Raw genomic sequence first — 15,431 nt, forward strand, 5'->3', positions numbered from 1 at the left:
CTCCCTATCCCACCCCTCTAGGTCGTCACAAAGCACTGAGCTGATCTCCCTGTGCTATGCGGCTGTTTCCCACTAGCTATCTATTTTACCTTTGGTAGTGTATATATATGTCCATGCAACTCTCTCACTTCGTCCCAGCTTACCCTTCCCCCTCCCTGTGTCCTCAAGTCCATTCTCTACATCTGCGTCTTTATTCCTGTCCTGCCCCTAGGTTCTTCAGAACCATTTTTTTTTCTTTTTTAGGTTCCATATATATGTGTTAGCATACGGTATTTGTTTTTCTCTTTCTGACTTACTTCACTCTATATGACAGACTCTAGGTCCATCCACCTCACTACACATAACTCAATTTCGTTTCTTTTTATGGATGAGTAACATTCCATTGTATACATGTGCCACATCTTCTTTATCCATTCACCTGCCGATGGACACTTAGGTTGCTTCCATGTCCTGGCTATTGTAAATAGAGCTGCAGTGAACATTGTGGTACATGACTCTTTTTGAATTATGGTTTTCTCAGGGTATATGCCCAGTAGTGGGATTGCTGGGTCGTATGGTAGTTCTATTTTTAGTTTTGTAAGGAACCTCCATACTGTTCTCCATAGTGGCTGTATCAATTTACATTCCCACCAACAGTGCAAGGGGGTTCCCTTTTCTCCACACCCTCTCCAGCATTTATTGTTTGTAGATTTTTTGATGGTGGCCATTCTGACTGGTGTGAGGTGATACCTCATTGTAGTTTTGATTTGCATTTCTCTAATGATTAATGATGTTGAGCATCCTTTCATGTGTTTGTTGGCAATCTGTATCTCTTCTTTGGAGAAATGTCTATTTAGGTCTTCTGCCCATTTTTGGATTGGGTTGTTTGTTTTTTTGATATTGAGCTGCATGAGCTGCCTGTATATTTTGGAGATTAATCCTTTGTCAGTTGCTTCGTTTGCAAATATTTTCTCCCATTCTGAGGGTTGTCTTTTCGTCTTGTTTATGGTTTCCTTTGCTGTGCAACAGCTTTTAAGTTTCATTAGGTCCCTTTTGTTTATTTTTGTTTTTAATTCGCTTGCTCTAGGAGGTGGGTCAAAAAGGATCTTGCTGTGATTTATGTCATAGAGTGTTCTGCCTACGTTTTCCTCTAAAGAGTTTTATAGGGTCTGGCCTTACATTTAGGTCTTTAATCCATTTTGAGTTTATTTTTGTGTATGGTGTTAGGGAGTGTTCTAATTTCATTCTTTTACATGGAGCTGTCCAGTTTTCCCAGCACCACTGATTGAAGAGGCTGTCTTTTCTCCATTGTATATTCTTGCCTCCTGTATCAAAAGTAAGGTGACCATATGTGCGTGGGTTTATCTCTGGGCTTTCTATCCTGTTCCATTGATCTATATTTCTGTTTTTGTGCCAGTACCATACTGTCTTGATTACTGTAGCTTTGTAGTGTATGAACTGGGTTTTGAAGGCTGAGTTGGAGTTTTCTGGGAGTAAAGAAAGATATTTAAGGCAGAGAGAACATCCATGTATAAATCTATAGAGGCAAGAAGAATATGGTTCTATTCAGAGAATGATAAGGTGATGTGGGGTTTTGTATTGGGAGTGGTGGGAAGTGGGTCTAGAGAGGAGAGCAGGAGCAGGTGGTCTTGTGCTTTGTAGAAAGTTTAGACCTTACTCCTGTACGAGACTTTGGAAAATTTACACAGAGGAAGTCATGCTCCGTTCTGCATTTTAGGAGGCAGTGAAGAACATGCCTCTGAGTGGGAGTGAGACGAGTCACCTCACGTATTAAAATAGTCAACATAAGAAAAAGCAAAAGCCTCAACTAAGGCAGGAGCAGCAGGGAAGGAGAGGGCAGGGCACAACTGAAGAGATTTAAGGGACAGGCTAATCAGGATTCAGTAATCTGTTGGCTGTGAAGGCTAACCAAGAAATGATAACTCCCACGGCCCCTGGGTGAGGACATCAGGCTCTGATGGCTGACTAGAATTTCCAAGTCCAAGCTGGTTTCCCAAGCCTGTGCCCCAATGTGATAGGATGGAGGAGTTTTATCCCACTGCTATTCAAATGCTGTTAGTCCTAGATGAATACTCCCTCTGTTTATTTTTATTTTCATTCTGTGCTCTTGTTGAGCCATTTCAAAGGAAAAGAAGAAAGAAATTTTGATTGGTTCAGTGAGCCAGTATTTAGTAAGTGCCTTCCACTTTAGTCACGTCATTCAACCTAACTGCAAGGAATGTATTTTTCCTGTGTGCCTAGGAAGAGGAAATAAAGTAATGTCTCCACCACGCCATCAAATTAGCAAGAGTATCTGGAATAGTAACGAGTGTGGTTCTATTCATTGAGAGCCATTAGTACTAGACGACACCTGTTCAAACCTAGTAGAATGATGCCTTCAGCCAGTCTTTAGAATCCAAGGTTCATTGTAAGTTAAAAATTTCAGGGACTTCCCTGGTGGTACAGTGGTTGAGAATCCGCCTGCCAATTCAGGGGACACAGGTTCGAGCCCTGGTCCCGGAAGATCCCACATGCCGTGAAGCAACTAAGCCCCTGTGCCACAACTACTGAGCCTGTGCTCTAGAACCCGTGCTCTGCAACAAGAGAAGCCACTGCAATGAGAAGCCCACACACGGCAACGAAGAGTAGCCCCTGCTCACAGCAACTAGAGAAAACCTGCGCGCAGCAACAAAGACCCAAAGCATCTGAAAAAAAAATTTTTTTTTTTCAATGATCTTGACAGCCAGGTCTCTAGGGATGGTTCAGTCACCTGTGAATTCATTTTGGGACATGAATATTAGCTCAGACTAAGAAAGTAAAAATCTGCCCTGCCATTCATCACAGATAAACAGACACAGATAAAACCAGGTGCAAAGTTAACAGGAAACAATATTTCTCCCAAGCACACACTGCAACTTATCAGATAATAATTCCCTTCTCTGGGTGACTTTTAAAAATTCACTAAGAAACTGTTCTCTAAAATCAGACTGGGAATTCCCTGGTGGTCCAGCGATGAGTCCAAGCTTCCACTGCAGGGTTCAATCCCTGGTCGAGGAACTAAGATCCCGCATGCCACGTGGTGTGGCCAAAAATAAATAAATAAAATCATAGACTGTCGGGAAGTTTGCTGTTTGAAATTATGTCCAGTGAGAATGAAGCCTTACAGTCTTGCTTGGAGAATCTAAGTTGCTTTGACAGAAAAGCAGCCTTGATTTCCAACCCAGGTGTAGAACTTCAGGGCTTTCTGAACACAGCTTTCCACATTTAACATTGTAGTTTTCAAGGAAACTGAACCTTGGGTCCACTTTGCAGTCCAGAGCTGATGTTGACTCTCTTTTCATATAGCTCTGTATTCCTTTGAGTATATCAAACTCTGTTTCACTGAAATTTCACCTAACCTCCACTCATTCCCATAATTATATAATAGCGATCTTTTCCTTTAGTGAGACACTCCACCATCCCTCTGGTGTGCAGTTTGCCTTGTTGCAGTGAGTTGATAGCCTGACATTGTTGGACTACAGCTTTGCCCTGGTGGGTTTAGGCTGATTGGACCAGGACTATCTCAAACTTTGTTTTGGCCTCTACTCTTTTTAAATTTTTAATTAATTTATTTGTTTTTGGCTGTGTTGGGTCTTCGTTTCTGTGCGAGGGCTTTCTCTAGTTGCGGCGAGCGGGGGCCACTCCTCATCGCGGTGCACGTGCCTCTCACTGTCACGGCCTCTCTTGTTGCGGAGCACAGGCTCCAGATGCGCTGGCTCAGTAGTTGTGGCTCACGGGCCCAGTTGCTCCACGGCATGTGGGATCCCTCAGACCAGGGCTCAAACCCGTGTCCCCTGCATTGGCAGGCAGATTCTCAACCACTGCGCCACCAGGGAAGCCCTTGGCCTCTACTCTTATTTGTGATTATATATTTCCTTCATTTGCTTTTTGCTACTTGAAGTAACATTTATATTAAGCTATATTCTTATTTTTTATTATTTTTAATAATATATATATATATTTTTGCTGTGTTGGGTCTGTTTCTGCACGTGGGCTTTCTCTAGTTGCACGAGTAGGGGCTACTCTTCATTGCAGTGCGCGGGCTTCTCATTGTGGTGGGTTCTCTTGTTATGGAGCACGGGCTCTAGGCACGTGGGCTTCAGTAGTTGTGGCACGCGGGCTCAGTAGTTGTGGCTTGCGGGCTTAGTTGCTCCGCGGCATGTGGGATCTTCCCTGACCAGGGCTCGAGCCCCTCTCCCCTGCATTGGAAGGCGGATGGATTCTTAACCACTGCGCCACCAGGGAAGCCCCTAAGCTATATTTTTAAATTACAAAAAGTAATACTCTATATGAATAGCTAGCAAGCACATGAAAAGATGATCAACATCATTAGTCATTTGGGAAATAGAAATCAAAACCACAATGAGAAAAAACAAACAAACAAAACCACAATGAAATACCACTTCATACCCACTAGGATGACAACAGCTAGAGTCAAAAAGAGATGATAACAAGTTTTGGCAAGGATGTGGAGAAATTGGAACCCTCATACATTACTGGTAGGGATGTAAACAATGCAACAACTTGGGAAAACACTCTGGCAGTTCCTCAAAAGACCAAACAGTTACTGTATGACTCACCAATTCCACTCCTAGGCATATACCCAAGAGAAATGAAAATATGTCTACGCAAAAACCTGTATGTGAACGTTCATAACGGCATTATTCAGAATGGTCAAAAGGTGGAAAAAACCCAAATGTCCATCAACTGATGAATGGATAAATAAACAGTGGTATATTCATGCAATGGAACATTAGTTAACAACATGGATGAACCCTGAAAACATTATGCTAAATGAAAGAAGCCAGTCAAAAGAACCACATATTATATGATTCCATTCATATGAAATGTCCAGAATAGGCAAACCCATAGAGACAGAAGTAAATTGGTGGTTGCCTAGGACTGGGGGAACTGGGGAAAATGGGGAGTAACTGCTAATGGGTACTTTCTTTAGGGAGTGATGAAAATGTAAAATTTTGGTGATGGCTGCACAAATCTGAATATACTAAAAAACATTGTACACTTTAAATTGGTGATTTGTATGATATTTAAATTACATGTGAGTAAAGTTTTTGTTAAAAAAAAAAAGCTGTACTGGGCACAGGAGTACAGTCCTGCTCTCAAAGTATTTAATATCATGGCAGAGACAAACATTTTTATATTTAAAAAGTAAGTGTTGGGCTTCCCTGGTGGCGCAGTGGTTGAGAGTCTGCCTGCCGATGCAGGGGACACGGGTTCGTGCCCCGGTCCGGGAAGATCCCACATGCCATGGAGTGGCTGGGCCCGTGAGCCATGGCCGCTGAGCCTGCGCATCTGGAACCTGTGCTCCGCAACGGGAGAGGCCACAACAGTGAGAGGACCACGTACCACAAAAAAAAAAAAAAAAAAGTATTATGGTACAGACATGTATGAAGGGTTATATGAACACACAGAGTAGGGCATCTGAACCCAAACGGAGAATTTGGAGATGTTTTCCTCTGGTGGGAAATGATGCCTGAGCTGAATCTTGAAGGAAGAACAAAAATTAGCCAGAAGTGAGGTAGAACAGCAAAGATACAGGTTTGTGCTTAATACAAGAATTGGGAGAAGCAGTAGGAACAATCTGGTGTTTCTACATAATGTGCAAAGTACAAGGAGGAGAGTGCCCAGCCCAAGTAGCTTCGATAATAAAAAATAATAAATTAACAATTCATAAGTGCACTATTAGTTACAGCTAAAAACTCAAAGAAGGACTCTTAGGAAGGCTTTAACCAAGGAGGGGACAGCTGAACTGGGTCTTGAAGCATGATGAAGATTTTATCACCGAGACAGTGAAGTTCACTCCAAGCAGATAGGGGCAGAGAGGTGATAAAGAACTTGTATTCAGAGTACAGTGAGTATAATTCCCTCCAACTGGACTGTAGTGTCAGGACATGAGACCAGAAAAAATGAGTAGATCTGAGATTATGAAGTTTCTTACATAATAATAACTAAAAAATAAAACCTACGCCTGTGTATTTTATCCGTTATCCCATTTAATCATAGCAAGGCCATTTTACAGGTAAGAAAACTGGAAAGTAGGAAAGTAAAGGAACTTGCCCAAGGTTACACTAGGAAGTGTAACAACCGGGGTTTGAACCCACCAGTTCAGACCAGAAGCCACAAACTTAACCTCTCTATCTAACACACCAAGTTTTTGGATTTAATCTCACCAGCCTGGGGAGCCACTGGAAAGTTGTTCACAGTTGCTGCTTTGTTTCTTCTATACCTTCTCCTAATGGCATCGGTTTTCTCTTCTGGGAGAGCAGAGGGAAAATGCAGAGGGGAATTAGGCTCCAGGAAATTCTGATCATCCTCCCTCTCCAGGATGGCAAGCATCTCTTACATTTAGGGACTTCATCACTACGATTGCTGTTGCTATTTACATAAGATTTTATTACTTTAAAGCTCCAAGAGCTTTTTTCAACCCTCGTACGTTGGTAAAGCAAGTAGGAGCATCCTTATTTACAGATATCGAAGAGGAAGTTCAGAGAGACTAAATGATTGGATAAATCACATCTCTGGGAGACGATTTCCCTGCCTTAAAGTGAAGTGATTGAACTACCTATTTCTTTGCAACAACAAAACATTTATCATTCTAGGCCTGCTTAGAGTTGGGAAGTCATTCTGAAGCAAAATCAGTTTCATAACTCAGATGTACCTCTACTAGATCATTGTGGGAAGTAAAGTCCGGCGCTCACCAGGCAACCAAGACGGATTGAGCACAGGCTTGCCCCACCTCCGCCCAGGCTCTGCGCAGCTGCAAGCAACAGAAAAGCAAGTACCACGCGACGGAACGGCTTTTGTGGGCGGTGGGGACGCGTTTTTGGAACGGACCGGGAAAAGGAAGTGTGCTACACCCCTGTATGTACCCACTCTCGGCTGCCGCGGGGAAGGTGCGGCGTACTTCGTGTTCCGGCTGCCCGGGGTGGGCCTGAGCCTTTGGCTCTCCAGTGACGGGTAGAGGAGGCCGCAGGCTCTGGACCTGCTTGTTTCGGTGGCGGACTCGGCGGACTGACCTCGGCCGCTGCTCTTGCTGACCTTGGCCCAGGGTCGGAGCCGATGGCGGCTTGGGCCGCTGTCACCTCGAGCAGGGCCGCTGCCCAGTGCTTGTGGGCGCGAGGCTCCGGGGTCCGGATGGCTCTTCCGTGCTTCCCCCCGGCCTTCCAGCCTGAGCCCCCAGGCTGTAGCCCCCGTGGGGGCCGGACGCTGCACCTCACGGCAGAAGTCCCCGCCGGGCACAACAAGTGGTCCAAAGTCCGGCACATCAAGGGTCCCAAGGACACCGAAAGGAGTCGCATCTTCTCCAAGCTCAGTTTGAGCATTCGCCTAGCGGTTAAAGGTGAGAACTTGACGGTCACCCACCGGTGGTAGCCACTTGCCCTCACTATGCCCACGGCTTTGCTTGCCTCCTAGAGTTGGGCCAGGCCCACCCCGATCCTCGGCCTTTCATTCAGAGCGAATTGAACACTTCTTTTCCAAAATACGTACCCAGATCTCATTCAAACTCTGGATAAAGTGTCCTCAACAGACTGAGATCTAAGTGCTGACTTGTCGCTCTTTTGGCTGATGGGGGTAGGAGGCGGAAATCCCTTTTTTCTCTCATGTCATAATGAGATGTCTCTGCTTACTCTTTTTTATCTCAGAAGGAGGCCCCAACCCCGAGTTGAATAGCAACCTGGCCAGCATCTTAGAGATGTGTCGCAGCAAGCACATGCCCAAGGCAACAATTGAGGCAGCGCTGAAAATGGAGGTGTGTCCTCAGTTTATCTTCCTTGTTTTTGATCACAGCCCCTACAGGGCACGTGTCTGCAAGGCCACCACACACTCTTTAGATGATCAGAGAAGGGTAGTGATGTTGTTGACACCCTCAACCCAGAGCCTTCCGGTGACTTTTCTCTCGGCCATTGGTTATGGGAGCACAGTCAGGAATAGGATGCCTAGACAGTGTACAGAACTGTATAGCCTAGGACTGCTGAGCTGAGTTTTGAGGAGATGGGGTAAAAAGAAGGGGCACAGTATGGGGAAAGCCCTGGTGTTAGTTTGAGGAAGGGTTTGCTTTTCTGATATTTATGCCTTAAAGGAGAAAAGCCAGTAGAAAGAGAGAGGGTGCAGTTGATAGTGATAGCGGGAGGGGCTGGGATGTAGAGCCTTAGGTGTGGGAATCGTCTTCAAGCCCAGCTGAGGGGACACCTCTTCTCTAGGACAAGGGGGAAGGATCTGAGGAAGCAGTAGTCATCTTAATTGCTAACAGTTATTGAGTGCTCATTCCAGGCCAAGTTCTTTGATAAGAACTTTGTATGCATTACCTCACTGAATCCTCAGAACAACCTTAAATGGAAACTGAGGCACTGAAAGATTAGGCGACTTGACCACGTCACACAGGAAATGACAGACTGGGAACCAGACAGACTCCAGAGCCTATGCCTAACCATCATACATACTGCCCTCCTGTCAGGTGTGGTGCAGATAAGGCGGTGGAGGCAGATGATTTCCCCCCACCTGGTGTCCTTAATTTCCTTTGTGAAAGAGGAAGGGAGAAGTCATCAGTTGAGAGTTCCTGGGAAGACGGCAGGGCAGGGTGATGGAGAGAGTGGTGAAGGTCGGATGCGTGGGCAAAGAATGAGCAGAGGCAGTGTGGGAGATCCAGATGAGATTGGTCATTAGAGTTTTTGATTGATTGTTTGAATTTTGAGGCTATGCTATTTGATAAGGCCCAGATGTGCCATTTCACGTGGCAGTACTCAGCAGCCCTGGGGTAGGAGCACAGGTGGGTTTCACGCGGGATAAGGTGTACGAGAATGAGTTTTAGTAGGCGCTATGGCAGGGTGGGTGTGGGATTCAGCTGGGGAGGGGCGAAAACAAAGCTGGGAGATGGCAGATTGATTGTTCAGGGAAAAGAGAAACAGACTGCCTTCCAAGTAAGGGATAGTACTTCCAGTTACCTCAAAAGTTGGTCCCAAGGGCCTCCTCTCAGAGATGAGGACAAAATTGAAGCTTAACAGCCTGGCTCCAGCCCAGGGAGCCCATCCCATGGAGTCAACTTTGTGGTGCCTGTGGTGCCTGGGCTGGCATGTAGGAGGGAACTAGGAAACCGGAAAATGTGATTATGTTGTTTATTGCAGAAAACCAAGGACACTTATTTGTTGTATGAGGGCCGAGGCCCTGGTGGCTCTTCTCTTCTCATTGAGGCGTTATCTAACAGTAGCTCCAAGTGCCACTCGGACATCAAACGTATCCTGAACAAGAATGGGTAGGTGTGTGTCTGGGGAGAGTAGAAGGGTACAGAGTCTTTAGGTTCCGATTCTGTGCAGGGAAAGTACTGTTGTTCCCGGTGGCGTTTCAAGTTTTACACACACTTCATCCTTAGCAGGATCCAAATGGGGTCATTTATTCTCCCTTAATGTGTTCTGTACTGGGCAGGATCCAAAAGACTTGTTCATCAGGTGTAGAACAAACTCTCTGTCCCATTATCCCATCTGTCTGTATAATGGTCCAGGTCTTAAAATGTACAACCAGGAATGGAATCTTAATTGCCCAGGAATTGATGAGCCAAGTCTTTGCATCCTCCAAACTCCAGACAGGGCAGAAAATAGAGGGTTGGGGTTATGTTTGGATTATTCCCTTGCCCAGTGGTAGCTGCATTTGCCTCAGGAAGAGAGCTGCTCCGTGTCTGTTTATACTCCAGGGGCAGGGTGGGAATGAGTGCTTGGCAGTGCTGTGTGGAGACTGAGTGTCCAAAGGCGTTCATTCTGGCCCATTTCCTTTCCTACTAGGGGAATGATGGCTGAAGGAGCTCGCCACTCCTTTGACAAAAAGGGGGTGATCGTGGTTGGAGTGGAGGACAAAGAGAAGAAAGCTGTGAACCTGGAGCGTGCCCTGGAGCTGGCAATAGAAGCAGGAGCTGAGGATGTCAAGGAAACTGAAGATGAAGAGGAAACGAACATTTTTAAAGTGAGTATGAAGCCTTCATGTTTGGTGGACTTCCGAGAGGCCCCCAATTGACACGTTAAGGCATGCTTCTGTCAGTCTCTTCTTTCCTGTGCCCGGGGTACAGGTGAGATAAAGAGCTCACATATTGCACAGACATTTACTAAGAGAATACCAGGTAGGGCTTACTCTCTTGAGGATGATGAGAAGGATTCAGAACATTGAAAACTCTGTTTCTGCCCGTGAAGACTTAAACCCAGTGATACAATAATTCCATTCAGGTTTTGCAAACTTCTGTCCAGCTTTGTCCTGTTATCTCCTGGCTACTTACCTCCTGACTTTCCTTTGTTCCTAGTTTATTTGTGATGCCTCTTCACTGCATCAGGTGCGGAAGAAGCTGGACTCCCTGGGCCTGTGTTCTGTGTCCTGTATGCTAGAGTTCATCCCCAACACAAAGGTGCGGCTGGCTGACCCTGACCTGGAGCAGGCTGCCCATCTCATCCAGGCTCTCGGCAACCACGATGACGTGATCCACGTCTATGACAACATTGAGTAGCCAGGCTGTACGTGGCTCCAGCAGCCTACTCTGGAGCACAAGCTTCTGCAGCGTCCTCTGAGACTCAAGCAGGTCAGGGCGGTGGGTGGTCCCGCAGGTTGGGAAGCAGAAGACCTGTAGTTCGTGGCCAACGGAATCCCTGCCCTTTTGCGAAGCCTCTTCGTCAGCTCTGCTGGTGTCCCAGCGCCCTCCCAGGTGGGTCCCTCCACATCCTTCTGGATGCAGAGTGAGGCCAGTCAGCTGGTCAGATTCTGATCTCAGGAAGTTGGCCCTTGTGGGGATGGTAGGTGCCCTGAGGGCCCATGTACTAGAAACTGCTCTTAAATAATAACAGTGATGGATCTGGGTTTGCTGCACTGCTGTTGTATGACTCTTGAGTTTTCCTGGGTTTGTGTCCAGTTGCTGGGACCCTCTTGACTTCCTTTCGAGTCTATAGGCTTAGTTCCACTACTCCAATCCCAAGACTTAATTTTTTTGATTGACCATAGAAATGTAGGTCCCTCCAGGTACTTTGTGCTCTAGTGCTCGTCTAATGGCTTAAACCTGTCATTCTTTCACATAACTAATATTGATCAAACACCGACTGTATACCAGCAACTGCACTTACAAGCTGTTCAATTGATGCCCTGCGTTAGATCCACTCTAAGACATAGGACCTCAGGGGGAAGACACAGGATTGCTCTCTACCAGAGCTGTCCCAGGGCAATGTGAGGTGCTGTGCCTGCATCCTTGTTCTCTTTGTGTGGCCTCTGTACCCTTCTTCTGTCAGAGAGCTTAAGGCTGTAGCCCCAAAGGAGATCAAGTGCCAATGATAAGGGACTCCAGGCCCTGCTTTGCCTGGGTCCCTCTGTGTTCTGAGATTGCTCAGAGTGGACCTGTCAGTGGGCTGCACTCAGGAAGGGCTATACCAAGCTGGTTTTGAAAGCTCCTTGATCCCCAGAATGCCCAACCCTGGCTCCTCTTCATCCCTGATGCTGATGATGGGGCACTGGGAACTGGGAAGGAAATAAGAGCAGAAAGAAGGCTGAGTCAGAAGCCTGGCCAGGTGGAAAATAGGGGCCTTGGTGCCTTTTGTTCCTGAGTCACCTCTGGGTTTAGAGAGACAAGGAGTACCAACCACCTGTGCTGGAGCCCGTCAAGCGTGTCGGGCCTGGAGTGGCTTTTTTTTTTTTTTTTTTTGCGGTACACGGGCCTCTCACTGTTGTGGCCTCTCCCGTTGCAGAGCACAGGCTCCGGACGCGCAGGCTCAGCAGCCATGGCTCACAGGCCCAGCCGCTCCGCGGCATGTGGGATCTTCCCGGACTGGGACACGAACCTGTGTCCCCTGCATCGGCAGGTGGACTCTCAACCACTGTGCCACCAGGGAAGCCCTGGAGCAGCTTTTTGATCCCATTATTCACCTTCTTGTAAGTTGTTTAAGCCAGTTCTGAGCTCAGAGTAATTTTCCTGAAGGACTCTTAGGTAAATGAGGATGGAAAAGAACTAAAACCCAATTGGCTATAAATGATAACTTCACCTTCTAGGAAAAACCGATTATTAATTCCATGATGACTTCAACAGCTGGAGAGTGAAGGCTAGAGGGAGGAAAACCAATGAAATAATCTGTTACCGTGCCAAAGCATATGCTGTTATACCTCATTTCATAATTTTGGTACTACCTGGCATTCTTTAGTTTTTATAGGAGATAACTCATCTAAATATCTGAATAGCACATCATTAAAATAGGGCAATGTAAAGTTTAAATGCCACTTCCTAACTTATAAGATACTTTCATATTTTATTTATTTGATTTTCAAAACCTATAAAATAGTTAGACCAAGTATTTTATGCACAGATGATCTCATACCGAGCAGGTGAGAACTACATCTGTATAAAATAAACCAAAGTCTGTTATAAATGTTGAATATAATTTAATTTAAGGAATGTGGTCATTCTGATCTGAGAAATCTGTACTAAGGAAGCCTGCTCTAGAAGGGAACTTGATTACTGATGTGAATAGTCCTCTAATCTAATAGATAGGATTTGTTAATGTGAATTCCTGTGTAACCAGTTTTCTTGCATCAAGACATACTAAACAGCTCTGCACTGACCCCTGGTGGTGCCCTGCAGTCTTTCCTGCAGTTAGTATGGGAAAGGCAGGAATGAAAGCTTACTTGGACCAGCTCTGCCTCTAGATCTGGTAAAGAGACCCATAGCTATATAGGTTAAATAGTTAACTATTTAACTGAATAGTTAAGTAAAGAGGGTATGAGTTATTCTGCCACTAGAAATTATTTTTCAAAGAATATTTTATGTCAGAGAAAATGTTTACAATATAATGTTAAGTGAAAAACAAAGATGCAAAACTATATGTATAGTATGGTCCAAATTTTAAAATATATATCATACTTTATATATGAACTTTTAAAAAAAGACTAGAAGGAAGTATACCAAAATATCAAATCTGGTTATCTCTGGGTGGTGATGTTATAATTGAGTTTTATTTTCAATAATCGTGTCTTACTTTTATCAGGGAAGCATTTTTTTAAAAAGAAAACTAGTCACATTATTGTCCTGTTAGGGAGACAGCATGTGAGAGGGTGGGATTCAGGTGTACCTTAAAGTCAAAAGAATAGGGTCTGGGGCTTCCCTGGTGGCGCAGTGGTTGAGAGTCCGCCTGCCGATGCAGGGGACACGGGTTCGTGCCCCGGTCCGGGAAGATCCCACGTGCCACGGAGCGGCTGGGCCTGTGAGCCATGGCTGCTGAGCCTGCGCGTCCGGAGCCTGTGCTCCGCAACGGGAGAGGCCACGGCAGTGAGAGGCCTGCGTACCACAAAAAAAAAAAAAAAGAATAGGGTCTGGTCCTGGCTTGCCTTTGCCTTATCTTTGGTCATTGTATTAGCAACACAAAATCACTTAGAGCCGTGAGCTGGCTCGGGCTCATTTTCAAGTTTCCTTTAGTGGGATGGAAGTATCAGTGACAGGCTCTGTCCATAGCCTTGACTCTTACAAGAAGCGCTCGTGTGGTATGTGGCTGCCCCACCTCTGCCAGGGGCCCCCGCTGAATCAGACAGGAACAATGAAGACTCTGCCTCTAGCCAACTACGGAAATGCAGTCGTGTGGTTGAGTTACTTCTTTTCTCTCTCGGAAATATATAGCACAGCTGTCAATAAAGCTTCACACTCTAAGAGTCCTCAACTTTTGAATCCCTGAGGACTCCTCTGAAGACATTCTATGAAGAGAAAATAAATGAGCCAGTAGATCTCACAAAAGAGAGTGTCCTGATAGGTACTACACTCGTCTTGACTGAAATCACTTTCTCTCATCATTCTATCCCCAGACAGTGAATGGGATGGAAGTTCTTACTTTTTCCTCTTTTTATCTTTCTTTGGTTTGTGCCAAAAAGGTAACCTTTATTGTTTTTTAAAAAGTCAAACCTTATAGAAATATACAGCAAAAACATAAAAGTCCCATCTCATCCTAACCTCCTAAAATAACCACCACCGTTAACAGTCTGCTCTACTCATTGGTATCAATCTGCTGGGGAACAAATTCTGACTGTTGTCAGTTGCTAGCAACCTTGGGGAAGAACTTAACCTCTTTGTACTTATTTCTTCATCTATAAAATGGGGATAATAGCATCTATATCATAAGGTTGTTTTGAGAATTAAATAAGTTAATATATGCTAAGCACTTAAAACAGTGCCTGGCAATAGGAAGTGTTAGTGTATGTTGGCCTTTTTTCCCACTAAGTGTGAAAGAACTTTTTTAAAAACTGAAATGTGATCACCCTATATATATCTGCTTTATAACCTGTCTCCTGCGCCCCCTCCCCCCAGATATATCCTGGATTCCTTTTGGTATTAGAATGGAGACGTCTGCTTCATTCTTTTTAGTAGCTACATAGTATTTTATTGTATTAATTAATGTGCCATAGTTTATTTAACTAGTCTCTATCAATGGACATTTGGGTTGTCTATCTTACGGAAGATGCTACGATGAACATTCTTTACCTTTGCTCTCTTGCAAAGTATTCTTTAGGATAAATTTATAGAAGTGGAATTTCAAAACGAAAAGCAATTTTTCTTTAGAAGTAAATGTCAATATATAAAAATGTAAAGAAGATGTAAAAATCTTCTGTGTACATCACTCCTTAACAATGCAGGTAAACTAACTGGTTGAACTGGTAATCTGAATATATTCCACTATACCTCTGAATTAAAAGAATTTTCATCAAATTAGGTGATAGGTTTTTTGGTTTGTTTTCTTTTTTACACCAAATTCATTGAGCTATCCCTTAAGGAAATTTATTCATTTGTATTTATTGTTCCCTGTCACGTGTCCTATGCTCTTGGAAGAAAAAAGGAAAATGTGCAGCTGGTGTGTGATTGGCTGCCTAATGAGTCTTGGGGTCAGGAGTGGCTCACGTGCTTAACCAGGAGCATCTACTCAGTGTAAAACTAGGGGAATAGACTTGAGAAGGCCTGGCCCAGTTGGGAGGCTTCACATGGGGAAAATGAAGAGTGAGGAGAGAGACAGCATAGAGTAGATAAAGTACATAGCTAAAAGGGCACACTTGTGGAAATTACATTCAATTACTAACATACCCATTTGAAGTTCACTTATTTATTCAACAAATAATTGTTTTTTTGGTTTTTTTTGCTGTACGCGGGCCTCTCACTGTTGTGGCCTCTCCCGTTGCGGAGCACAGGCTCCAGACGCGCAGGCTCAGCGGCCATGGCTCACGGGCTCAGCTGCTCTGCGGCATGTGGGATCCTCCCGGACCGGGGCACAAACCTGCGTCCCCTGCATCGGCAGGCGGACTCTCAACCACTGCGCCACGAGGGAAGCCCTAAAGTTCTTAAGCAGAGCGTGACAGGATCAGGTATCCGTTTTAAAGGATCACCCTGTGATGGGAGTGATCTTGAG

At 45.0% G+C, this 15,431-nt stretch overlaps 1 protein-coding gene across 1 annotated transcript; it reads left to right on the forward strand.

The window, feature by feature from the left end:
- Nucleotides 1-6,880: 6,880 nt before the first annotated feature.
- LOC132478405 (translational activator of cytochrome c oxidase 1) lies at nucleotides 6,881-11,685 on the forward strand. Its single transcript, XM_060081569.1, has 5 exons — nucleotides 6,881-7,378; nucleotides 7,683-7,789; nucleotides 9,162-9,289; nucleotides 9,813-9,990; nucleotides 10,322-11,685. The coding sequence occupies exons 1-5, from the start codon at nucleotides 7,099-7,101 to the stop codon at nucleotides 10,520-10,522; spliced, it is 894 nt and encodes a 297-aa protein (XP_059937552.1). The 5' UTR covers nucleotides 6,881-7,098; the 3' UTR covers nucleotides 10,523-11,685.
- Nucleotides 11,686-15,431: the final 3,746 nt, after the last annotated feature.

The sequence above is a fragment of the Mesoplodon densirostris genome, chromosome 18, assembly GCF_025265405.1.
Source record: "Mesoplodon densirostris isolate mMesDen1 chromosome 18, mMesDen1 primary haplotype, whole genome shotgun sequence".
Classification (NCBI taxonomy): domain Eukaryota; kingdom Metazoa; phylum Chordata; class Mammalia; order Artiodactyla; family Ziphiidae; genus Mesoplodon; species Mesoplodon densirostris.